Source organism: Eptesicus fuscus, chromosome 12, assembly GCF_027574615.1.
Source record: "Eptesicus fuscus isolate TK198812 chromosome 12, DD_ASM_mEF_20220401, whole genome shotgun sequence".
NCBI classification, from domain to species: domain Eukaryota; kingdom Metazoa; phylum Chordata; class Mammalia; order Chiroptera; family Vespertilionidae; genus Eptesicus; species Eptesicus fuscus.
Genome location: NC_072484.1, coordinates 17,008,167 through 17,033,873, shown reverse-complemented (window position 1 = coordinate 17,033,873; position 25,707 = coordinate 17,008,167). Strand labels below are relative to the sequence as shown.

At 46.0% G+C, this 25,707-nt stretch overlaps 1 protein-coding gene across 3 annotated transcripts in view; it reads right to left on the bottom strand.

Annotated features, from left to right (window-relative positions):
- The window catches only part of SNX5 (sorting nexin 5), a 49,277-nt gene that overhangs the window by 1,379 nt on the left and 22,191 nt on the right, over positions 1-25,707 (bottom strand). For 2 of the 3 annotated variants that reach the window (XM_054723835.1, XM_054723836.1), the window contains one exon: positions 23,102-23,187. In XM_054723835.1, coding sequence (XP_054579810.1) covers positions 23,102-23,187 — 86 coding nt within the window. Of the gene's footprint in view, positions 1-21,119; positions 21,316-23,101; positions 23,188-25,707 lie in introns of those variants that run through there. The other variant, XM_008141117.3, reaches the window with a different exon arrangement.

The window sequence follows — 25,707 nt, the reverse complement described above, 5'->3', positions numbered from 1 at the left end:
TGCACGCCCCCTCCTGGGGATCTAGCCTACACCCCAGGCATGTGCCCTGACTGGGAATCAAACCAGCAACCTCTTGGTACATGGGACAATGCTCAACCAACTAAGCCACACCAGCTGGGCCAGACTGATTTTTTACAATGGTGCCAAGGTGATTTAAGGAAGAAAAGAAAGCCTTTTCAAACAAGTGGTGCTGGAGAAATTGGACATCCATAAGCCAAAAAAAAAAAAAAAAAAATGAACATCAATCTAAACCACACACTTAATATAAAATTTAAATAGATCATGAACTTAAATGTAAAACTATAAAACGTTAAAAAATAAGTGAAGGGAACTGAAGTTTTGCCACCCTGAAGCTGTCTCTTTGGGATATTGATTTTAAGCTGTTTATTAAGAAACAAGACTCAGGAGAACCTTTGACCCTCCCCCCTTTCCTGCCCAAAGGACTCAGACAGAAAAACCTGCTTCAGGAAGGAAATTTTAGGATAGTCTTCACCTAATTTGAATTAAGTATGTAAGTAAGAGGGCTTCAGTCAGAGGTCTGTTAGCTGGATACCCCCATGTCTCATTGTTTCTGAGTTGCCTAGCAAGAATTTTCCTGCCATGTATGTTCCTTTCTTCCTCAACTACCTGTAAATCGCCCATTCTCACTTCTGAAATCTAATGCCCCATTCACCACTTCTCCTTTGTCCACAAATAACAAATATGCCCAATGTTGCTTCACTGTCTTTGGAATTTCATGCTTCTGTGAACTCCCCATGCGCATGAACTAAAACTTTGATTTTCTCCTGTTAATTTGTCTCTGTAAATTTAATTATTAAACCAGCTAGAAAAAATTTAGAAGATAGGAGGAAAAGTATTAATTTTTTAGCCCCCACATAAGCAGAGAAGAAAATCTCTGGGGTCTAGAGTTTATACTTGATACCAAAAGCACTATCCATAAAAGGAGTATCAGTAAACTGTTTTCAGCAAAATTAAAAACTTTTGCTCTGTGGAAGGCCCTGTTAAGTGGATGAAAAGATGAGCTACAGTCTGAGAGAACATATTTGCAAACCATTTATCCAATGAAGAACTAGCATCGAGACTATATAATGAACCCTCAAAGCTCAACAGTAGGGCCCTAGCTGGTTTGGCTCAGTGGATAGAGCATCAGCCTGTGGACTGAAGGGTCCCGGGTTTGATTCTGGTCAAGGGCACATGCCCGGGTTGCAGACTCGACCTCCAGTTGGGGGGGAGGGGGGGCCATGCAGGAGGTAGCTGATCAATGATTCTCTCATTCTCTCTCATCATTGATGTTTCTATCTCCCTCTCCCTTCCTCTCCGAACTCAATAAAAATAAATATATACTAGAGGCCCGGTGCATGGGAATCGTGCACTGGTGGCGGGCGTGGCCTGTGAGGATCAGCCAGCTGTAGGAGTGCCGTTCATCCAGTCAGCTGATCGACTGTGGACCTGCCCTCTGAGTGACTGCTCCCTGGTCCAGCATCTTCTGTGGAGCCAGAGCATTTGCCTCTCCAGGGGACCCAGTCGGGGCCTGGGCCCAGGGACAATAACATTGAGAGGTGGCAAAGTAGGCCTCAGTCCCTCACCGGCCACGAACCACCTCCCAGCCTCCAGGGTCAGCTCTGCAAGCCCAGTGGTGGCACGGAGCAGCATACAGGGAGTGAGGAGGAGGAGCCTGGGGCGAGGAGGCTAGGATTACAGCCCGGGTTCCTGTCCGATGGCCTGGGGTTTACAGCAGGAGCAGCCGCTCATTCCCGTCAGCCGAACAGCGCTCCCACTGTGGTAGCGCACTGACCACCAAGGGGCAGCTCCTGCGTTGAGTGTCTGCCCCCTGGTGGTCAGTGTGTGTCATAGCAACTGGTCATTCCACCATTCACTCACGGCTTTTATTATATAGGATTTAAAAAAAACAACTCAACAGTAGGAAAACAAACAATCCAATTAGAAAATCACAAAAGTCATGAAGAGACATGCCTGAAGAGGATTTACCAATAGTACATAATCATATGAAAGATGCTCAACATTATTGGTCATCAAGGGAATACAAATTGAAACCACTATGAGATGTTTATCAGAATTTCTAAAATACATTACAGTGATAATACCAAATGCTGGCAAGGGTCTGGAGACAATGAATCCCTCATACATTGGTTTGGCAGGGTCTTAAAAAAACTAAATGTGCAACTCCCGTATGACCTAGCAATTGCACTCCTAGGCAATTATCTCAGAACTAGAGGTCTGGTGTATGAAATTTGTGCACTGGGGGGGGGGGGTGTCCCTCAGCCGGGCCTGCACCTCTCCAATCTGGAACCCCTCAGGGGATGTCCGACTGCTGGTTTAGTCCCAATCCTGCATAAACCAGCAGTCGGACATCCCTCTCACAATCCAGGACTGCTGGCTCCTAATCACTCGCCTGCCTGCCTGCCTGATTGCCCCTAACTGCTTCTGCCTGCCAACCTGATCACCCCTTAACCGCTCCCCTGCCAGGCTGATTGACACCTAACTGCTCCCCTGCCGGCCCAATCACCCCCAACTGCCCTCCCCTGCCAGCCCGATTGCCCCTAACTGCCCTCCCCTGCAGGCCTGGTTGCCCCCAACTGCCCTCCCCTGCCGGCCATCTTGTGACAACGTGGGGGCGGCCATCTTGTGATGATATGGGGGTGTCCATCTTGTGGCAGCCATCTTGTGATGACATGGGGGCGGCCATATTGTGGTGGCCATTTTGTGATGACATGGGAGCAGCCATTTTGTGGCAGCCATCTTGTGACAACGTGGGGGTGGCCATCTTGTGACACAAGGGCATGAGGGTCAATTTGCATATTACCTCCTATTATATAGGAGGATATGAGAACTTACATTCAAACTTGTACATGAATGTTTATAGCAGCTTTATTTGTAATAGCCAAAAAACTGGAAACAAACTAAATTTCTCTAAGTGGCAAATAGTTAAAGAAATGGTAGTACATCAGTAACATGGAATATACTACTCAGCAATAAACAGGAACGAACTATTAATATAAGCAAAAACCTGGATGAATCTCGAAGAATTATGCTGAGTGAAAAAAAGCTAATCACAAAAGGTCACATACTGTGTGATTCCATTTCTGAGTCCATTGTTAAAATGACAACATCATAGAAATAAGTGAGAGGGAACAGCTCAGAAAGCAAGCAAGTGTGGCTATGATAGGGCACCATGAAAGATCCCTGTGGTGACCAATGTGTCTGTACCTTAACTGCATCCATGTCAATATCCTGACTGTAATATTATCCTATAGTTTTGCAAGATGTTACAACTAGGAGGAGGGTAAAGGGTAAATAGGATCTCCCTGTATTGTTTCTTACATGTGCATCTACAAAATTAGAAGTTTCATTTTAAGAAATCCAATAGAAGCATTCAGAAGATAAAGACAATGACATTGTTCAAAAATAGATCAGCAACAAAAAATGATAACATGAAAACTAGGGGGAAAAAATACACTATGAATCCAGGTGGTCTAACATCCAGCTAGAAAGAGTTCCAGAAAATGAACAGAGGAAATGATCAAGGCAATTATACAATAAACCTACCAGAACCAAAAGAAGTAACTTTCCATCTTGGAAGATTCATATCGAGGTAAATCAGCATGAATGTCAGAACTGTAGGGTCAAAGAACCCAGAGAGGAGAGAACAAAGGGGCTTTGGGGGCTCTGTGGTGAAAGTCCTGCAGCTTCCCTTCCCGCTGCCCACTGAGGATGCCAGTGTTTCTTCTGCTAAGTTCCTTAACATCCCTTCACCTGTCTTCCAGCCTCGTTCTCTTCATCTTTGTAGGGTTCTGTCTCCCTTGACCATCATTTGAGCTAGGATTCAGGAAGGAGCCAAGACTAAATACCTGTGTTCAATCTACCTTCAACTCAGAACTCAGGTCCTAGAATTTTACTCTGCGGTTGAATCTAAAATCCAAATTCTTTATTCTGCCTCTGGCCACCTCACAGGGGGCTCATATGCTATCAACAACCAGCCTCCTCCCAGCCTCTCAGGCCACAACTGGGGCCAGAGTGTCTTCTTTTTCCCCGTGAGTTTGTCCTTGATCCGGATTGTTCGCCTAGTCCATATTTCACCTGCATGGCAGTGTGTGGTGTGTCCTTTAGTTGGGAGGCAGCAAAAAGTCTGGAAAATTTGGTTTCCAATGAAATTTGAGAACTAGGGAGAGGCTTTACCTGCCTTAGATCAACCTTGCTCAGATGTTAGTATGGGTTTGTTTGTTTTTTCATTTTGCAAGTATTATTTGAATGCTGTCTTTCCATAAAAATGAAACTATTGCCATTCTCAATAGCATTTCCAGTACCTTTTCTATATGTTTATACATATTTATACACACACCACTAGCAGTCTGGTGCATGAAAATTCATGCACTGGAGTGGGGGTCCCTCAGCCCAGCCTGCCCCCTCTCACAGTCCTGGAGCCCTCAGGGGCTGGAGGCGACCCGCAATCAAGGCAAGACAACACCTCTGTTGCTGCCACTGCCAGCAGTGCAAGCCTCAGCCCGGCCCTGGTTACCTGTGCCTCAGGCTGGCCCTGGGCAGCTGGGCAACCACCATCTGAGGCTTGCCTGCCCCTCAGGCCGGCCTTGGGCGGCTGCGGGGCGGAGGGGACTGGGGGACTCCAGAGGCAGGTGCATGGAGCAGCCGGACCCACCTAGGGGTGGACCTAGCCGTGCCATGTGCCTGCTGCCCCAGCGGGACTGAGGGCACTGGGAGCCGCCATCTTGTGGCTGTGGGCGCCACCATCTTTGAGGGCGGGGCAGTCAATTAGCATATTCCCTCCTTATTGGCTGTGTGCGCCGCCATCTCTTGTGAGGGCGTGATGGTCAATTAGCATATTACCTCTTTATTAGATAGGCTAGGAAATATATAATGTTTTGTTGTGGATTTTTTTTTCACCTTTAACACACGATAAAACTGTATCCTTTAGCAACTTGTATGTTTTTGTTTTTTTCTCCCACTCAATGTCTCTCAGCCACCCTTCCAGGTCAGGATTTACAAACCTCCCATTTGATTCTTCACTAGTACACAGATTTTATAGTATGGACATAATATGTTTATGTGCACATTCTCCGACTGATAAATATTTAGGTTCTTTCCAGTGTTTTGTTTTGTTTTGCAAGCAACACAGCACAGTAGTGGTTGCACGCCTGGTGCGGCCGTGAGCTGTTAGCAGTCCATGATGAGAAGAGAACAGACAGTGGGGTGAGCACTGAGGACCCTTTACAGCAACTGCCCAGAGTGATGTTTTGTCAGTTTTCACAATAAAAATCGGGGGCTTGTGCTTTGAAAGTCTTCGGTTTTAAAATTTTCACTTCTCTAGTAATTAATTTTGTAAAAACGTACAGGTTTGCAACAGATTGGAAATCAAGACCGAGCCTGCCGTGGTGTAGAGAAGCGCTGCTCTGGTGAACAGCCTCACGCAGACCTGCATCCTTGTGCATCTGTGCCAGGCACTCTCTGCTACAGATTTAAAGAAGTGATTCTCACCCAGCCGGTGTGGCTCAGAGGATGAGCGCTGCCCTGTGAACCAGGAGGTTACGGCTCGATTCCTGGTCAGGGCTCAATACCCCGGAGGGGCTGTGCAGGAGGCAGCCTCTCTCATCATTGATGTTTCTATCTCTTTCCCTCTCCCTTCCTCTCTGAAATCAATGAAAATATATATTTTAAAAAGAAGAAAAAGAAGAAGTGATTCTCTGGGGTATAGGATATGGGCTTTTTTGTTGTGACAGATAGTGTCAACTTGCCCCCACAGGGGCTAGACACTCCCCCGCCCCCACCCCCACTAGTATCTTGTTTGAATTCACATGTTCCTAAACACCGGTGAAGTGGAATTTCTTTTTTATATGCTTGTGAACTGTTTTAATGTTTCTTGGAGCCCAGGAAGTCAGCCAGGCCCTGGGATGTGACAATTCTTTGGTAATTTCATCTGCTTTGGCATTCCAGGCTGTCTGGGGAGATAACCAGGCAAAGGTAATTTCCTCTTTAAATATTCCATTCCTTCTGTGGGAAACTGAGGCTGGGCCAGTACATCTGTCCCACACACCCAGTTATTTGTTGGCAGAGACCAGGTCTCCTGGCCCAAAATTTCCTCTCCAGACTCCTAAGGATAGCCCAGGTCCAAAGGCTAACCAGGAAACAGGCTGGGAATGTGTGAGGGGTTGTGGGGAGGGAATAGTCAGAAAAAGAACCAAGAAGTAGGTCTGGAAGTTCAGGAGAGGACAGGACTCAGTGAGACACTGGGACACACCAAGTGCAGCCCAGAGGAACCTGGTGTCAGAGATAAACAAATTCTCTGTCAGCCCAACAGTCTAAGCAAACAAGAAGCCAGGAGTTTCTTCCACCTATTTGCCTGATCTTTCAACACTGCTTATTGGTGGGGTTGACATAACTCAAGCCTCCTGAAATAATACAGGGGCTTGGCCCCATCCAACTCAAACAATGAACTTGCAACTACAAGACATTAGACCAAACCATCACTCATTTTGCTGGGGTGTGTCTTGTGCAAATACACTCCCTGCCAAGCCTGGAGGTCATCTTCAGGCCAGCGAGCAGGCAACGGAGGAAGAACCTGCCATAAGATGCAGAGGCAAAGGGAGATTTCAGAGAACCATCTAACACAGCCCTTACTCAAATTCATCGCCTCAAGGACCAGCCCTCAGTACCACTTCTAGACCACAGGAGAGTCACTTAGCTTCTCTGCACCTCAGTTTCTTCATCTGTAAAATGCGGATATGCCTTTACCTATATCCTGTAGACCTTCCTATTTCCGAGCCCCTTGCTCTAGCAGCAGGAGCCCACCCTGCCTGTGTACTTAGAAGAGCTAGAGAATTAACATGCCCGGGAGCAGCCCTCAACCACAAACTAATGGGAGTTGGTACATAAACACCCCAGCTCATAAGGGGCAGAACTCTTAGGCACATGTTCCACACTATCGCCCAGGGTTCTCCAGCAGGACCAGGCTCCAACTGTACAAAGGAATGATGTGCTTGATAGTATAATAACGCAATCATGGCTGCCCTCCATCCTCTGTCCCACTTCTCCACTCCCCACTGAGATCACTTGCACTTGTAGACTTATAATAAGGTCAGCTTCTGGGGGAACCCAAATTAAGATATGTCCCAACTTTCTCAGCTTTTGGTAAAATCTGGTAAAGCTTGGGCAAAGGTCAAGGTTATCATCATGAAATATTGGCACCCTTCTGAGTGCCAAGCAAAGGGAGCTACAGGTCAATAGGAAGTGGGTATTCTGGAGCTTTTGAACTCCAGGTGTTCACTGTGGAGACGTTCAGGTAGAAGGAACATAAGCTGTAAAAGACAGTAGTGTTGGAGCCCTACTTGGGTTCTACCTGGTTTTACCAGCTCCCAGCACAACAATCACAACTTCCAACCTCCAAATAGTGGGAATTTCTCCCAAAGAACCAGCTCTGCCAATACACCAATCAACTAAGGAATATGTTTGGGGCATAATCTGGCATACAGAAGACGTGATCTGTGGCCTCAGTAACTCATAATCTATGCAGAACTCAAAAAGGACATCTAACAATTAGCTGAGTGAGGCCAGCGGCAAATTCTGGAATTTGTGCGAAACCAGAAAAAGATGGGGGCTTGTTGAAAGAACACAGGAGCCCACTGGTGGGGCTCAGCAGTTAGAACATTGGCCCGTGCACTGAAGGGTCACCAGTTCTATTCCTGGTCAAGAGCACATACCTGAGTTGCAGGTTCGATCCTCAGCCCCATTTGGGGTGCATGCAGGAGGCAACAATAGATGTGTCTCTCTCACACCAATGTTTCCCTCCCTCTCCCTCCCTCTCCCCTTCTCACTTTATCTAAAAAAAAAAAAAAAGTATGGAAAAAATATCCTCAGGTGAGGATTAACAAACAAAAAAGAAACAATGAACACAGCACCTCCTAAGGACCTCCAAATGACCAGGGTTAAAATAATTTGAACAGTAAAATAAATCCTATATAATAAAAGGCTAATATGCAAATTGACTGAACGGTGGAATGACTGGTCGCTATGACGTACACTGACCACTAGGGGGCAGACGCTCAATGCAGGAGCTGCCCCCTGGTGGTCAGTGTGTTCCCATGGGGGAGCGCCACTCAGCCAGAAGCCCTGAGTCAGGCTCATGGCTGGCAAGCGCAGCAGTAGTGGCAGGAGCCTCTCCTGCCTCCGCAGCAGTCAGACATCCCCCGAGGGCTCCTGGACTGGGAGAGGGCACAGGCTGGGCTGAGCAACTCCCTCCCCTCACCCCCCGAGTGCATGAATTTCATGCACCGGGCCTCTAGTTAATAATAGTATTAGATTATAACCCATAGAATAAAATATACATGAGTTCATATTGATAGAACTACTTGATTAAATAAATTAATGGAGCAGAAGTGACAGCTCTTTCTTGCGATGGGAATCCAGTCAATAAATATGGAAGGAAGGAGGGAAGGGAAAATCAGCTTTAGGCAAACAGCACAGAGGTGACTGTTGCAGACAAGATCTGCTGACAGATGCTAGAATCCATGGAAGGTTTGAGGAGAAAAGGGATTTGCTTAGCCTTAAGTTATCTCTCCTAAAATGTTTGTGTGGAGGGTAGATATCCACATCGGTAATGTCCTTGCCTGGAATGCATGACCTCCACCTGGTCATGAGGAGACCCAGACAGGCCTGAACTGGGAAATGTTCAGCAAAGTCACTGATCCACACTCTTCGTGTGTATGCAGGTCCTAAAAGGCTAGGAATACCCAGGAACTATTGCAGACAGCTGGACATCAGAGAGAGAAAAACAAGTAAATGAGAATGTGGGATCCTGAATGCCTTCCTGGAGCAGAAGGACATTCCTGGGGAAGCACGTGAGGTTTTCACGGCGCCTTCAGTTGGCTTACGTGTGTTGTATTGAGGTTAATGCCCTGGCTTTGATCATGGTGCTATGGTTTTGTGAGGTTGGGAAGGTAGGGGAGGGATATAGGGAAACTCTGTACTATTCTTCCAACTTTCCTACTACGCTTACTAATTCTTTTTGCCACTACTTTTCTAACTGTAGTTCAAAATAAAAAGTTAAAGAAACAGCAGCGAACGTCCAACTTCGTTAGCCGCGTCTTTATTAGGAAAGGAGCACTCACCACACTTGCACTGACGTGAGCAATGCTCAAAACTCAGACAACTGATCTCAAAATACTTTGAAATGTGGGAGTGGGGAAGTCAGGGCTGAGGCATTCCCTCTCTCTCTCTCTGAAAAGTGCCGCTGAGGTTCGAAGGAGGCAAAAATTACAAGATCCCATCTGAATAGATTTGGCAGAAAAAATGTCCAGTAACCTGTCTGAGGCTGATCTCATTTACCAACAGCATCAACAGCTCCCTGTCTGAGTTCGCGTTTCCCAGGCCCATTCTGGTGCATCAGCCAACGCCAGGGTCTGACTTCATAGAGAACGATGTGCAGAGGCCATAGAAGGGATAAATGGTGATAGAAAAAGTAAAATAATTTTTTTTAAAAAACAGATGGTGCACATCTGTTTCAAACAACACGACCTTTCACCACAACCTCTTGGTGGCTTATTCAAAATTGGATCAGGAGCCAGTGCTGCAGCCAGGAGTATCTTTGGAACATTTAGAATGTTCTGAGTACCTCAGTTCTAGGCCTGTAGGCCAGATACACTGTGTGCGGAGCCAGAGGACAGGTTCAAGGTGCCTCCGAGGGAAAGTGGAGTCAAGAGTGACACGAGAAAGCTCTCAGGCCTTGGGCTCTGCGCTGGAGCCGGGCAGAGGCAGGGCTGCAGGGCGAGCCCACTTGCAGAAAACAAGGCAGCCTGCGCAGAAATGCCAGGAAGCAGAGTGCAAAACAAGGAGGCAAGGTCTGCCACGTCTGTTCCTGCCCTTTCAAGCAAATACCAGACTGAGGCCAGGCAAGAAGTAAATATTGACAAAGGTGAGGAGTAGCACAAGGCCAGGTGGCGGAGGCCACAGAGGGAGCACAGCCTAGAAGCAGTTCCAGGGAATCCCCTCTTCAAGGGCCTTGGAGAGGCCGCTCTCACGGACCCTGGGGTACTTGGAGTCAAGCCACCAGGATGGTGAGCAGCGCCAGGGGCTCAGCACCTTGTGTTTGGCAAAGGTGTGGCCCAAAGGCAGCACCCTCAGTCTGACCAGTGCCAGTTGGGAGGTCCTGGGTTAACTCCTGCTTCAGCAGGTACCTGGTGGATCTCCTGGTTAGACGGCCTGCTGGCATTCTCGGGGAGAGCTTCTCATCAGAGGGCCCTGACGTGCTGGGTAAACATGTACATTTCTGGGCCACACGCATCACATATCCCACTTGAGACAATCAGGAAGGAGCCCCAAAATGTGCATTTTTAGCACCTTCCAGTGATTCTGATGCCTGTCCAGGTGTGAGGCCCATTAGACAAAGGAGAATAAGCTGGGGCCCAGGGAGGGGTGTGCTTTTCTTTGGCTACACAGGGAGTGAGGAGAGCTCCAGTGTCCTGGCTTCCACTCCGCCTCTCCAGTCTCGCAGAATGCTGCCGGCAGACCTGCCTCCGTGCCTTGGCTGGGAACGCTCTTCCCTCCAGATCACCCCTCTGGGCCACACATGGAGTCTCAATTCCTTCCTACAGGAAGGCTTCCCTGGCGCCCACCTTCAGTCCGGCCCCTGGGCCTCTCTCTCTCCTGGGACTGGCCACACTAGATTGTGACTACCCACCGGCCCTTGGGTGCCCCACAGCAGCATGGTGCCTGGCACGTGGACACAGGTGCTGGAGCAATGCCATCTGGGTTCTCGGCAGCACCACGCTTACCCCCTGGCAGCTCTAACAGCCTGGAGCGTGTTCCCAAACCAATGGCCCCAGCAGAAGTCCCTGACGGAGCCATGTTCCTGCTGCAGGCCTAAGGCCTGGGCGGGAGAAGGCTTTCCTGGGCCAGACCTCAGAGTTCTGGCCACCCACTCCTGAAAGCAGAGGCTGGGGTCAGCAACCCCAGAAGGGCAGGGCTGAGAATGGAAGAGAGGCGCCCACAGAAATATCAGGGGTTCTACCCAAGAGGGAGAGTAGCTGAGTCAGCAAAACCTAGCACATGTCCAACCAGCCCACTCCACCTCACAAGGGGCTCACCCATCCCGAGGGCTGTCAATCCTGTCTCCCTGTCTCTCCTACCCATCACACCCCCACCCTTTGTTCGCCTGAGGGCCCTTAAAGGGTTTGCAGACGGCATTCATATCCCCCACGAACCACTCAAGCTCCATTCCCCTCACGTCGGCACATCCCTGGCCCAGGACTCCCACTCCCTTTGCCCAGAATTTCAGACCCCTGTTAGACAAAATGCTTTCTAGTGCTTGGCGGGACCAACACCATCTTAAGAAGCAGGCTTCTCGCCCTAGCTGGTTTGGCTCAGTGGATAGAGTGCCAGCCTGTGGACTGAAGGGTCTCAGGTTCGATTCCAGTCAAGGGCACATGCCCGGGTTGCAGGCTCGATCTCCAGTAGGGGGCAAGCAGGAGGCAGCTGATCAATGATTCTCTCTCATCATTGATGTTTCTATCTTTCTATCCCTCTCCCTTCCTCTCTGAAATCAATAAAAATATATTTTAAAAGAAGAAGAAGAAGAAGAAGAAGAAGAAGAAGAAGAAGAAGAAGAAGAAGAAGAAGAAGAAGAAGAAGAAGAAGAAGAAGAAGGAAGGAGGAGGAGGAGGAGGAGAAGGATGAGGTGGAGAAGGAGATGGAGAAGAAGGAGGAGGAGGAGGAGACGAGGAGGAGGAGGAGGATGGAGGAGGAGGAGGAGACTGCTCTCAGTGTCCACCAGTTTACCTGGGAAGGGTGGGTCCATATCACCTGAAAGGAATGTTCTGGCATAGAGAAGTAGGCCCATTACATTGTTTACCACATGGGACATATAGTTCTTAACAAGCGAGTACCGCATGGCTGCAAGCCGCCCATGTTCCTGGAGGCTGTATATATCAAGCCTCCTCCACTTTGTGTTCAGGGATTCACTGTCTTGCTGCCGCCCAAGACTCAGCTTCTGTCCAAAAGTTCCCCTTTGAACAGAATCAATTCTAATCCTGGAGTTGTCAGCCTCTTCTTTCGGTCTCTTGACCCTTTGGATGTTGGTTCTGGTACACCTCAGGTAATTTCCCCAACTTCTCCCTTGCCAGCCTCCTGCCAGCCGTGGATACCTGTTATCTATCACACGTGGACCACTCCCCTGTTCAAACCCTCAATAGTTCCCCATTACCTGCCTCAGAATCCTCACTCTGGCCCAGTCAGCATAGCTCAGTGGTTGAGCGTCGACTTATGAACCAGAAGGTCACAGTTCGGTTCCCAGTCAAGGCACATGCCCAGGTTGCAGGCTCAATCCCCAGTGTGGGGTGCGCAGGAGGCAGCCAATCAGTGATCCTCTCTCATCATTCATGTTTCTATTTCTCTCCTTCTCCCTTCCTCTCTGAAATCAATAAAAATAGAATTTTAAAAAATAATCCTCACTCTGGTGTTTAGGTCCATCTAAATCTGACCCCTGGAAGAGATTAACCAAAGAACTTGTATGCATATATGCATAATCCATGGACACAGACAGCAGTGCAGTGAAGGCCTGGGGAGGGGTGGGTGTGGGGTGGAGGAGGTCAATGGGGGAAAATGTAATACTTTAAACAATAAACCGTGACCTCCTGGTTCATAGGTCGACACTCAACCACTGAGGCACACCAGCCAGGAAGGTCCTGACCTACTTATGAACAATTCATTCTTCTACATTATTCACATGGGGAATAAAGAAGATATCATTAACTGTACCTTCCCCTTACATTTGCTGTGAACCTAAAACTACTCTTAAAAAATAATGTCTTAAAGAAAGATGATACCACCTGAAAAAAGTATTTGAGAAATAGAGATGTGGGGTGGGAGGTGGAGGGTCAGTTAATGTGCAGGAAAAAAAGCTGGAAGGAAATTTCAGCATATCACCTCTGGGTCCTGTCTTTTGGTTTGGTTTGGTTTTAAATATATTTTTATTGATTTTAGAGAGGAAGGGAAAGGGAGAGAGAGATAGAAGCATCAATGATGAGAGAGATTCATCTATCAGCTGCCTCCTGCATGCCCCACCCTGGGGAGTGAGCCCACAACCCGGCATGTGCCCTGACCGGGAATCGAACCGTGACCTCCTGGTTCATAGGTCGACACTCAACCACTGAGGCACACCAGCCGGACAGGTCATGTCGTTTCTGTATTTTCTACCTTACCATGTCATTAGGAAAAACTAATAAATAAATTTAAGAAACCTGATGGACAAGAGACAATTTATATTAGAAAAGGCAACAACCCTGAAATTAAACAGGCAGGAGTTTGAATCTCAGGGGTTGTGTGGCCTTTATCTCTCTGAGCTCTGGTTTCTCACCTGCAACATGGGAGATTATAGAAAGTGGCAAAAGTGGCTGCAGTCTTTGTAGCTCCTCCCATCAAAAGATGGAGTCGGGCCCTAGCTGGTTTAGCTCAGTGGATAGAATATCAGCCTGCGGACAGAAGTGTCCTGGGTTCGATTCCGATCCAGGGCATGTACCTCTGTTGCAGGCTCCTCCCTGGCCCAGGCCCTGGTCAAGGCTTGTGCAGGAGGCAATCAACCGATGTGTTTCTCTCACATTGGTATTTCTCGCTGTCTTTCCCTCTCTCTTCCACTCTCTCTAAAAATCAATGGAAAAATATCCTCAGGTGAGGATTAAAAAATAAAATAAAATATAAAATAAAAATAGGGTTTATTAGCTTAAAAAAAAAAAAAAAGATGGAACCTAGGCCGGCCTTGTAAGGTGTTTTGGCTAATAGACTGTGGCAGATGTGATGGTGTGCCAGTGCCCAGCGTGGACCTGCAGATTCCCTTGCTCCCTTGGATGCTGGCCCAGCCACCATAAGCATCATCCTGGCCTAGCCTGCTGGGGGATGAGTGATCACAATCCCAGTTGAGGTCATTCTAAGCCACCAGCCCCAGACAACGTGGCAGCTGACCTCAGACAATTGAGAGAGCCCAGCTACCAGAACTGCTCAGCTGGTCCAGCCATTAAAAATAAACAGCTGGCCCGGCTGGCGTGGCTTAGTGGTTGAGCATCAACCTATAAACCTGGAGGTCACAGTTCGATTCCCCGTCAGGGCACGTCAGCATTTTGGGGTCCATCCCCAGTGTGGGCCGTGCAGGAGGCATCCAATCAATGATTTTCTCTCTCATCATTTGTGTTTCTATCTCTCTCTCCCTTCCTCTCTGAAATCAATACAAAAATAATTTTTTTAAAAAAAAAAATAAATAAATAGTTGATGACTCGTTGGCATGGCTCAGTGGTTGAACGTTGACCTATGAAACAGGAGGAGGTCATGGTTCAATTCCTGGTCACAGGGCACATGCCCAGGTTCCGGGCTCGATCCCCAGTGTAGGGGCGTGCAGGAGGCAGCCGATCATCATTGATGTTTCCATCTCACTCTCACTCTCCCTTCCTCTCCGAAATCAATTAAAAAATATTTTTTAAATAAACAACTGATATTTAACCTACTAAATGTTGGGGTAGTTTGTTATGTAACTAATACACACACTAAACTGTCCCTACCTCATGAACTTTGTCCTCGCTCTTTCCTCTGCCTGGAACCCTCTTCCCCCAAAGATCCATATGCCTTTCTCCCTCACTGCCACCAGGTCTCTGCCCAGTCAGGCCATCCCTGATGATCTATATCAGTGATGGGCAACCTTTTGAGCTTGGTGTGTCAAACTTCGCCAAAAAACTGAGCATAATTTGGGTAGTGTGTCACTTTGAGGAAAAAACATTATTTCGCAAATGTTTCATCCTCAGGAGCAGCAAATGTTTCATCCTCGGCATGCGGCCGCCTCAGGGGCCGCGTGTCATCAGAAATGGCTACGCGTGTCAGTGCTGACACGCGTGTCATAGGTTCGCCATCACTGGTCTAAATAAAAATAACAGCTCCACTCTCATTTTCTCTTGTGATATACATCTCACCAAAGCATTCTTCACCTTACCTCTTTATGTATCTACTAACTTGTTTATTGTCTCTCTTGTCCCACAGAATAAACTCCACGAGGGCAAGGATTGCCTATTCTGTTTACTGCTTTCACCGGTGCCTGGCACCTAGAGGGGTTCAGCTGTTTGTGGAGTGAATAAATGAGCTCATCTCACACCCTAGTGATCCCTAGCCAGCTGCTCAGGCACCACCACTTGGTAGATTCATTCCAGGCATCCATCTGCCTGCCTTGCTCTGGGCCCTCACTCCCCTGAATCCTGGTGGTCCTTACATTTGAATAATCCCTTTAAAGCAGGCGTCCTCAAACTACGGCCCGAGGGCCACATGCGGGTGTTTTTGCCGTTTTTTTACTTCAAAATATATGTGCAGTGTGCATAGGAATTTGTTCATAATTTTTTTTAAACTATAGTCCGGCCCTCCAACGGTCTGAGGGAGTGAACTGGCCCCCTGTTTTAAAAGTTTGAGGACCCCTGCTTTAAAGTGCAAAAGAGACTTTCACACTTACATATTTAATCCTCCTTTCCCTGGATCCACCAGTGGGGATACTCCCACCACTATTTTTCAGATGAGAAGTCAGAGGCTGAGTGACTTGCACAGGGAATCGGGAGATGCAGGGTGTGGGCACAAAGGAGCTCCCAGCTGCACCTCAGCCTCCCTGCTGCCCTCCCTTGGAGGGACCTCGGAGAAATTTTTGATAATTTGGGAGGAAAAGCACAGAGTGCAAGTCTCTGGAGTCCACTGCTGACTGCTCAATGTTTGCCTTAGTTTAGGCTCCTCCAAGAGCGAGCCAATTTGAGGATTTGGGCATAAGGGTTTCATTTGGGAGGTGGCACCAGGAAGCCAGAGCAGTGGGTGTGGAAGTGAGATGGGGTCATTAAACAGGGACTGTGTGGAACCCACCTCCATTCATCCCACCAGCTCCTGTCCCTTGCTGGGCAATACCTGAGAGTATTCCTGGGCTGGCAGTGGCCCCTGCAGGCAGGCATGCTCTGGGCCGGAGAGGCAGGTCCTGGGGTAGGGTCAGTGTGTGTTTGGGAAGGAGCTGCAGGTGGCCTTAGTGGCCAGGACCCTAGGGACAACTGATAAAGCATTGTGTAAACCAAGGAATCTACAAGGGACAGAGATCAAAGAGTTGCTCCAGTGAGAGGACTTGTGTTGTTGACTCACTTTTAGGCTGGCACTGAATTTCCCGAGCCCACCCGGCTAAGGGCTGCGGCAAAGGCACCTGTGCAAATGCGGTCTTTTGGAGGACAGCTCCAGGTTCAAGAGGAGCAAGGTCCAGGCTGCTGCAGGACTTGCCTGCCTGCCATACAAAGCCACAACCTATCACCTCCAGTCACGCTGTAGACACCTGAGATATGAACTCTTTGGCAGAGATGGAACTCCTAGAATTAGCCCTTAGGTAAATGGCTCCAAACCGATGGAACAAACATTTAAGTCTACGGTGTGCACAGCCCAGAGAGAGGCAGGGACCAATGACATGACACTTTATTGAGGACTTACTCTGTGGTGAGCATGAAGCCCCAACCAGCAGTCTGAACTGTTCTCATCTTAGGTGGGACCGCTATTCCAAATGCCTCTTAGGTGCAGGCAGGCAAAAAGTCACCAACTGCACCCTCCTTCTGTATTCAGGGTACCTCAACTCTACAAATGTGGAAATGCGTGAGCTTCAGGAATCTGTCCATGGACTGTGATAGGAACCAGCACCTGCAAGGCCTGGATGATGCCAAAACATGGCCTTTCCTACAGGAGCCACAGTCCCTGGGGAAACAAGGCCGGAGGAACTTGAAGAGACATTAACCCCACACAAGGCAGTGACACCGGAGAGGCTACCACCTCGAGCTGGTCGTTGGGCACCCAGGTGTCCTGCCCACTCCTCCTCTTGTGGTCTGTCCTCTGCCTCTTTACTGTGAAGTTTCTAAAAGTGTCTGAAAAAGTACCTAGAGTGGCACTTGGTGAAAAGGGTTTGCCTCCTTCTCTAAAACATTTGCCAACAGATTTTCCCTCCCCTTGTAGGGCTCTGCAAAGAAGCTGTTCTCCCTCCCCACCCCCAGGAGAGCTGGCTAGCTGCAGGAAAGCAGCCCCTTTCATTAACCCAGGGAGGGGCCTTCCACTGAAAATGAGCCCCAAGATCTTGGGAAACTGCTGAGGTGGCAATAAAATTAGAGGGGGAAAGGCAGTGAGCAAATTACAGAGGTGGAGTGGGCCAGAGCTCTCATTAGCCTGACGAGCTATGTATGGTAAGAGGCCCTGGGGAACGGACTCCTGGGAGACAGAGGGCCCCTCCCAAAATCCAGGGGGCTCAGGCCCAGGCCTCTGCCTTCCCATCAGACCGTTTCCCTCTACCTTGGTCGGCAAACTCAACAGAGCCAAATATCAACAGTACAACGATTGAAATTTCTTTTGAGAGCCAATTTTTTTTTAAACTTAAACTTCTTCTAACGCCACTTCTTCAAAATAGACTCGCCCAGGCCGTGGTATTTTGTGGAAGAGCCACACTCAAGGGGCCAAAGAGCCGCATGTGGCTCTCGAGCCGGTTTGCTGACCACGGTCTTAGGTTGATCTCTGAGGCATGAATAGTCCCCTCCTATGCTTTGCAGTTTGGAGGCAACATGGCAAAGAACAGACACATGATCTCCAATCTACACCAAAATGACATGAAAGGATCTACAACGTGGCAGTTAAAAAAAAGGTAAGTATCACACGACCTCACTCATTTGTGAAATGTAATGAACATAAACTGATGAGCAAACATAGAGCCGGAGGGGAAAAGCATTTTAAAAGTAATCCTGTTATTTGCAGATTTTTAATATTTCCTACAACTTTTGTGATTATACTGTTAGTAGTGTTTTGGTAATATATTTAAAATCTTTTTTTCCTTGAAATACTATTGCATGTAAATGGCTATTTTGTATCTACAATCTGGTGATAGATTCAATTTGTATATTGTAAATAAATAAATTTAAAAGCCTCCTGAGCCGAAACCGGTTTGGCTCAGTGGACAGAGCGTCGGCCTGCGGACTGAAAGGTCCCAGGTTCGATTCCGGTCAAGGGCATGTACCTTGGTTGCGGGCACATCCCCAGTAAAGGGGGGGTGTGCAAGAGGCAGCTGATCGATGTTTCTCTCTCATCGAAGTTTCTCTCTATCCCTCTCTCTTCCTCTCTGAAAAAAATCAATAAAACATATTTTAAAAAAAAAAATAAATATATAATTTTTTAAAAGAAGCCTCCTGAAAGAACTATGTAAGTCATTCAAACTAATGAAGCCTTTGCAGGTGGCCAGATTTGCTGAAGGGAAGACGAGGCTGGGAGGGCCTCCTGCCTCCTCGTCTTCTGCCCTTTCCAGTGGGATGGGCAGCAGAACAAGATGCAGAAGTGTTCGAGACCATTCCAGGAGCAGAGACACTCAAGAAGAGCTAAGAACCTCCAGAAATTGATACCACCCCCAACTCTGGCATCCTGAATGGTTTTCTGTAAAATACACTACACATAATGATAGGAAAAATAAACATTTAATAACTGATTTTATTTTTTCCCTTTAAAAATTAATTTTTCTAATAACTGATTTTTATGGAATGTGGTAAGACTTTTACTTCATAGTTTATAAATCGGCATTGTTTCAATTCTTTAAATGTACTGCTTTTATAGTCAGAAATAAAGATTTTTTAAAAAATGTCCTTGAATGACAACCAAATGACAATGAGGAATCTTTGCCCACCCAGGCAGGGGCGGGAAGAACCTCCCCACATTCCTTCCAGGCATGCTGCATGGCCCTGGTCTGAACCCCCAGTACTTTGCAGCTATTTAAGTGCCAGAAAAAGTTAAGTTCCCAGAACAGAAGGTGCAGCCACAGCAACACAGGTTATCTTGGGTCACCAGGCATCAGAGGCCCTCATGAATCCTGGAGAGAGCTGCTGGAATGGGAAGACACCACCCAGAAAAAAAAACTTGTAATCTTAGATCCCAGGACACTTCTGTTACGGGATGATTGTTTGAGCAACTCTGCAAGAATGTTCCTGGAGAGGCCCCACAAACGAGTGCCTGTAGCTGCCCTTGGTGCTTCTGCCACCTATAGGTGGAAGACTGATGGTGCAAGGCACTTGTCTGCTGGAAATAGCTCCCAAATGGAAATCACAACTCAGTGTCTAGGCATTATCTCAAACCTCACAACCTCAAAGGCAAGGCAAATGCTGGCTCACTGCGTGACTGCCACCACTAACTTTTACTTTCCACCAAAGCTTTACAGATCAGGAGTGGTCTTCCTTTGCTGATCTGCATCCCCTTATCTTCCTTTAGGTGAAATGCCTTAACTAAGAACTGTGGTTCTGTGCTACCATGCACCTCTCCTGAGAGGCTCGAGCTGTCAAGTTTCTCAAAGCAATCCACTTAAGCCACATGAGATTTCATGAATGACCTTCAGACCTACTTAAAATAACTTGAAGGACACCTGAAGTATTGAGGCAGCTTATAGGAGATGCAATTGACTCAGAGGGGGTGCCAGTTTAGACCACACAGTAAGCAGAGCCAGGACTCCGAACATAGCATTCCTATTTGATACCCAGCAACACATCTAGAATAAAGTGCAAAAAAGCCTGTCAGGCTTTGAGGCAAGGTGGTCCAATAGTAAGAACTACTTGGACCAGTTGCAACCCACCTAGTTACCCAGCCCAACCACACATTTGTGCTACTATAGACATTATGGGGGGGTGACAGGTAAGCAGGAGTAAATGTTAGGAACCCAGACCACGATTTAAATCCACTCATTTCCAGCATCATGCTTCCAAAAATATGTAAATTAAGTAGGACAGTCCAGTTCATTCAGTAAATTTCAGCTACCTGTACCTGGCTGGGGAGGTTAAGACTTCAAAGCAGTTTGTTAGGGGGGAAAAAATGCTACCTGTGGTATTCAAATAGCAATGTTTTGGAACCCTACAAACCAGTTACAACTGATTAAAGAGAGGCTAAAAGTGGTGGGTGGGTATTTTTTACACTGTCTCAAAGTATCTTTCCAATAGTTAGATAGGTAAGAGGTAAAACTCCAGGAGCCCTAGCCCATTTGGCTCAGTGGATAGATTCCAGTCAAGGGCACATACCTCAGTTGCAGGCTCTATCCCTACCTCTGGTCTGGGCACATGTAGGAGGCAACTAATTGTCTTTCTCACATGGATGTTTCTCTCTCCCTCTTCCACCCACTCTCTTTAAAAATCAATTGGAAAATGTCCTAGGGTGAGGATTAACCAACAAAAAAAACTTCAGAGAAAATCTGGAAAGCACCATCTTTAGGGCTCAGTCACCACCAATGAGACGGGCATATCCTTTCTGAGGACACAGCATCATATAAAGCCTGTCAAAACTGCAAACCAAAAGCAGGCAAACCCAGATCTGGGAACCTTCTGACACGTTAAGTCTTCAAAAAACTGTTGACATTATTAGAATGGAGCCCATGAGGACTAGACAGACACTGAAGCCCCTCGCCACTGCCAAACTGAGCTGCAACTGCAATCTTGGGCTTTATTTTCCACAAAAACACTCCATATATCATAGTTTATTATTTTATTATACACTTTATAAAATGTCCAAACATAAACATCCACCTGCCCAATTAGGAGGGCGTTCAGATCTTTCGTAACAAGATGATCTGGCCATTTTCTAAAGTAAACCAAATTGATTTTTGTACCAAGATACTTCTCTCTCAAATAGTTATATCCCAACTACAAAAATGGTGCTGCAAAGGGTATAGAAAGATAAATGAGGCATTCTTGCTCATTATAGCACAAACACTTAAGATGACTACTAAAGAACTGAGTAAAGGGGAAAGTTACCTAATTAAGAAATGGAATGTTTGTTACCTATAACAAGTAGCTGAATTATTTAATTGGCACCTACTCTAAAATAACTGGTTTGCAGGGACATGGGCACATGAAATAGTGAGATTACATGTGCCAGGCAATTGCTTATACTTGTTTCCAGAAGGCACATATTTCCTGCACCCTTTAATAACTAAAGACAAATTACAGAGAACCCATTTTTAGATTCTGCCCATTCTGAGTTATTAACTGCGTAAAGAAAAGATCAGTTATGTTGAAGAAGCATGTAATAGAAATATTTTTAAACCAACATGGTTAAGTGTTAAGATTTTTAGAAATCAAAATATTTATTAACATAATTTTAAAGTAAGTCAAAGGTAATAAATCTTCTGTGGTAATGATTTAAGTGCAAGTGATGCTGGCTTTCACATTCATATCCTTCATTCAGAGAAAAGGCAGATCAGTTGTTCTTGAACAAGTCAATGCAGCTCTGCAAGAGGGAGACATTGTTCTGGAAGAAAAACAAGTCAAGGTACACCAATGAGCCAATCGAATCCAAGACTTCCTACATTTCTGTAAGAATTAAACTAAACCCACCGACCTAGCTTTTCACAAGATTTTAAGCCAGTCAAACTTGGTGTTTTTCTTCATTAAATCACAACTTAATCAGCCCTGGCTGGTTTGGCTCAGTTGGTTGGAGCATTGTCCTATACACTAAAAGGTGCTGGGCTCAATTCCCAGTTGGGGTGTGTGCATGTGGGAGGCAACTAACTGATCAATACTTTTCTCACATAAATTTTTCTGTGTCCCTTTCTCCTCTAAAATCAATTTTTTTAAAAATTAAAAATCACAACGGAATTACAGTCTACAACCCTCCTCACCCTGATTTCATGTTGGTAAGTTTCTCTTCCTCAGTGGGTCTGGGATTGCTCATAGCTAAACAGCTAGTGGTTGTAGTTCCAGCCATCTCCACTATCCCAGCCCCAAGTTTGCACCAACACAGTAATGCTAATTCTGCTTAAGTGAATTAACATAACTACTACATAAATAAGTTGTTCTTTGAAGATAAAGGCCTTGAGAAGGCTAAATAAAAAGTTGCAGCCCTAGCTGGTTTGGCTCAGTGGATAGAGCATATAGGCCTGTGGACTAAAAAGGGTTTGATTTTGGCCAAGGGCACATGCCTGGGTTGCGGGCTCGATCCCCACTGGGGGGCATGCAGGAGGCAGCCGATCAATGATTCTCTCATCATTGATGCTTCTATCTCTCCCTCTCCCTTGCACTCTGAAATCAATAAAAGTATTTCTTAAATAAAAAAATGTAGTTTTTTAATTGCTAAAAATTAGTTATGGGTGGAATTTTAAATGAGATAACAAATGATAAATATTTATATAAGGACTTTGCACAACTTGTCTCTTAGTTCTCACTTTAAAGAATTCAGAAAACTTAAAATACCCAGAACATTATGGTATAATTTATGTATGATACTACTTTAAAATTCCAATTTAAAAGGACTGGACTTAATAGACAAGTGAATAAAAACATCTACGTTGTAGTGACAATAAAGGCATTCAAAACACACAAATGCTGTAAGTCGTCTTGCTTTAACCAATGCTGATGGCTAGTGACAGTTCCCTCTCCTCCAATTCCCTACTAACCCAAGGGCTGACCCAGGTGCCCTGGACCATACAGCACTTTTGGGGGGCCAATCTCAGCTGTACCCCAGAACCACCCAAGAAAACCATACCCAGAAGTTCTGAGTGAATGGGCCTGAGCAGCAAAAAGTCTTAAAAATCCCCTAATAAAGTCTAATGTGCACCCACCATTGAAAAACTTTGTTCTCCAACTTCTCTGTGCAAATTAAGCTAGACATCAATATATATTTTTCTTCCTTTCAAAACCAAAAAGGAATATCAGAAGACATTTAGCAAAACTAGATGACTATTTTAAAAATTGTTTTCCATGAAAACTCCAGATAATTAAGAGCTGTAAAATGGTATGATAGATGTGTTCACAAATTATTAAACAGATTCTTCCAAGTGTGGTCCACAGAACTTTGAGAAGGAGGCAGGGCAGCCACCATCAAGAATGCTCTTTTCAAATGCAGTATTTCACCAAAACGTTATAAATTTGTTTTGCAGTAGAATAAACATACTTTAACAACTGGCTCCCACCTACACTACAAGGGATTAAAGCCACAAAGCAAATACCACTTGCTTAATGATATTGGGATAACTGGAAAATAACTTTAAAAAAAAGAAACAACCCTAAAAAGTTGTTGGCTTAATCTGAATACTTACCCTAGCATGCTTTATTTCCAGTTCAGACATTTCAATTAAATTCTTCCTAAATGCTGCCACTCTCTTTCGTTTGAAATTGCTTAGTTCTACAAAAGAGAAAGTTTAAAAAAAAAAAGTTAACAATTTTCATCTTTAACTTCCAAATATTCTTACAAATAAATGATCTCCAAAGCTTTTAAGCACTGCCAAATTTTCTCACATTTCTATTATCTCTGCAATTGGTACACATCCCATTCTATGGACACTGTAATATGCTTGCCATTACCTTTAAATAAGCAACACCATCCAATCACTGAGAATCAAAATTTGGAGAAGGGCTATTGACTTGGAGAATCTCTGAGATGAGCAGCTTTGTCCTTAACCAAGTTTTTAGACAGAGGGTTAGGGAGGTGGTGAGCCACACATACTTGAACCAATAACATTGTTAAGGATATTTTTTTTAAATTCTGAAAACCCTTCCTAGCTCAAGTTGGTGCTGTAGGGTACTTAGGAGCAAACTTATCCTCCCGTATCATGTCTATACAGCACTGTTCAACAGAAATATAATGCAAACAGCCACATTAAAAACTAAAAACTCACAAAATTTTTATACTGATGTGTTAATAGCCACAACTTGGAATTTACTAGGCTAAATGGGTCTTCCCAGATGTCAAGAAAAGCTCCCTCCTTCCTCTACGGCCTCCACACAGGACCAAGACTCTATACCCTAACCCTTCTGTGTCCCCCATACCATTGTTTCACTATGCTCATTCAACTGACTCAAATCCATTCAACCACAAATCTTACAAAGAACTGGGACCAAAGTTAAGACCCGTTAATCTCTGAATGGTCTGGAATATTGTACTTTTAAATATCATACACCCAGGCGTATCTATATATATAAAAGCCTAAACGACCATCACAACCAAAGGGACAACCGAACAGGCTGTGTGGGGCGACCAGGCCAGCAGGGGGGGTTAGTGAGGAGCGACCAAATGACCGAGCAGCAGGCTGCATGGAGTGACCAGGCCGGCAGGGGTGGCAGTTGGGGGCAACCAGGCTGGCAAGGGGGTAGGGGGAAAATAAGGGGCGACCAGGCTGGCGGGGGCACAATCAGGGTTGACCTGGCCAGTGGGGGGTGAGGATGGGGGCAAACACACCAGGAGGGAGTGCAGTTGGGGGCGACTAGGCCAGCAGACAGGTGAGCAGTTAGGAGCCAGTGGTCCCGGATTGTGAGAGGGACGTCCAACTGCTGGTTTAGGCCCGATCCCTCCCCCCAACCCCGTGCACAAATTTCGTGCACCGGGCCTCTAGTAATTTGAATTAAAATCTGTAACACAGGAACAACCTTAAGCAATAAGGACAGGCCTAAATTGGCACCATTTAAACTTTTTGTTTTTTCTTTAATCCCCTTCTCTAAAACTCTCAGAGCCACTGAACTTTTGCCTATATAATAACCTAAGATTTCGACTCAGTCATTTTAAAGTGTGTTCCTTATAAATTTAAATTAGCTGCTAAAAAGGGCAAGAAGAGCCCTAGCTGGTTTGGCTCAGCAGAGAGAGCCTCGGCCTGCGAACTGAAGGGTCCCAGGTTCGATTCCAGTCAAGGGCACATGCCCAGGTTGTTGTGGGCTCGATCCCCAGTGGGAGACTTGCAGGAGACAGCCGGTCCATGATTCTCTCTCATCATGGATGTTTCTATCTCTCTCTCCCTCTTCCTTCCTCTCTGAAATCAATAAAAATCTATTTTTAAAAAGGGGGGAGCCAAAACCGGTTTGGCTCAGTGGATAGAGCGCCGGTCTGTGGACTAAAAGGTCCCAGGTTCGATTCCGGTCAAGGGCATGTACCTTGGTTGCGGGCACATCCCCAGTAGGGGGTGTGCAGGAGGCAGCTGATCGATGTTTCTCTCTCATCGATGTTTCTAACTCTCTATCCCTCTCCCTTCCTCTCTGTAAAAAAATCAATAAAATATTTTTTAAAAAAGGGGGGGGGGGAGGAGAAGAATAGGGCAATAAGTGGGAGGTTTGAGGATTCTCTCTCTAAAATCAATAAAACTTTTTCAAAGGAGGTTCCTTTGAAAGAATCTAAAAGACAGCCACCTGTATGTGTCTGCATGCGATCTGCGGAGTTTTTGTACAGAGAAGTTCTGCTCCTTATAGTAAAGACATTAATGTATGAGCAAAGACAAAGGAGAACTGTACTATTCACAGATAGCTATTATCAGGACGTTTCCAAATATGCCTAGATTTTTGAAATCTAGGGAAGGAAAAAAGTTTTGGGGAAACAAAGTCTTGAGTTTTGAGGGAGGGTAGGAAGGTGTTTTGAGGTTGTGTCAAATATAGACTCACTATAACTAAGTTTGTTCTAAAAGACACATTCTTTACTTTTTGGTTTGGCATGTTCCATGAACTCGAAGAACTATAGGGCAGTGAGATCCCTTAAGGAAAAGACTACATGGTGCACCATCTCCCCCCAAAGTGAAAATGGGGGAAGGCAAGAAAAGCCCTGTGGACATGGACTGGAACTCTATCATCATCATGGATTCATGAATTTTGAGGGGAGAGAGAAGCCAAATGCATGTGCACATGTGTGCACACATCCCTATTATTTCTTCACTGTCAATACAAG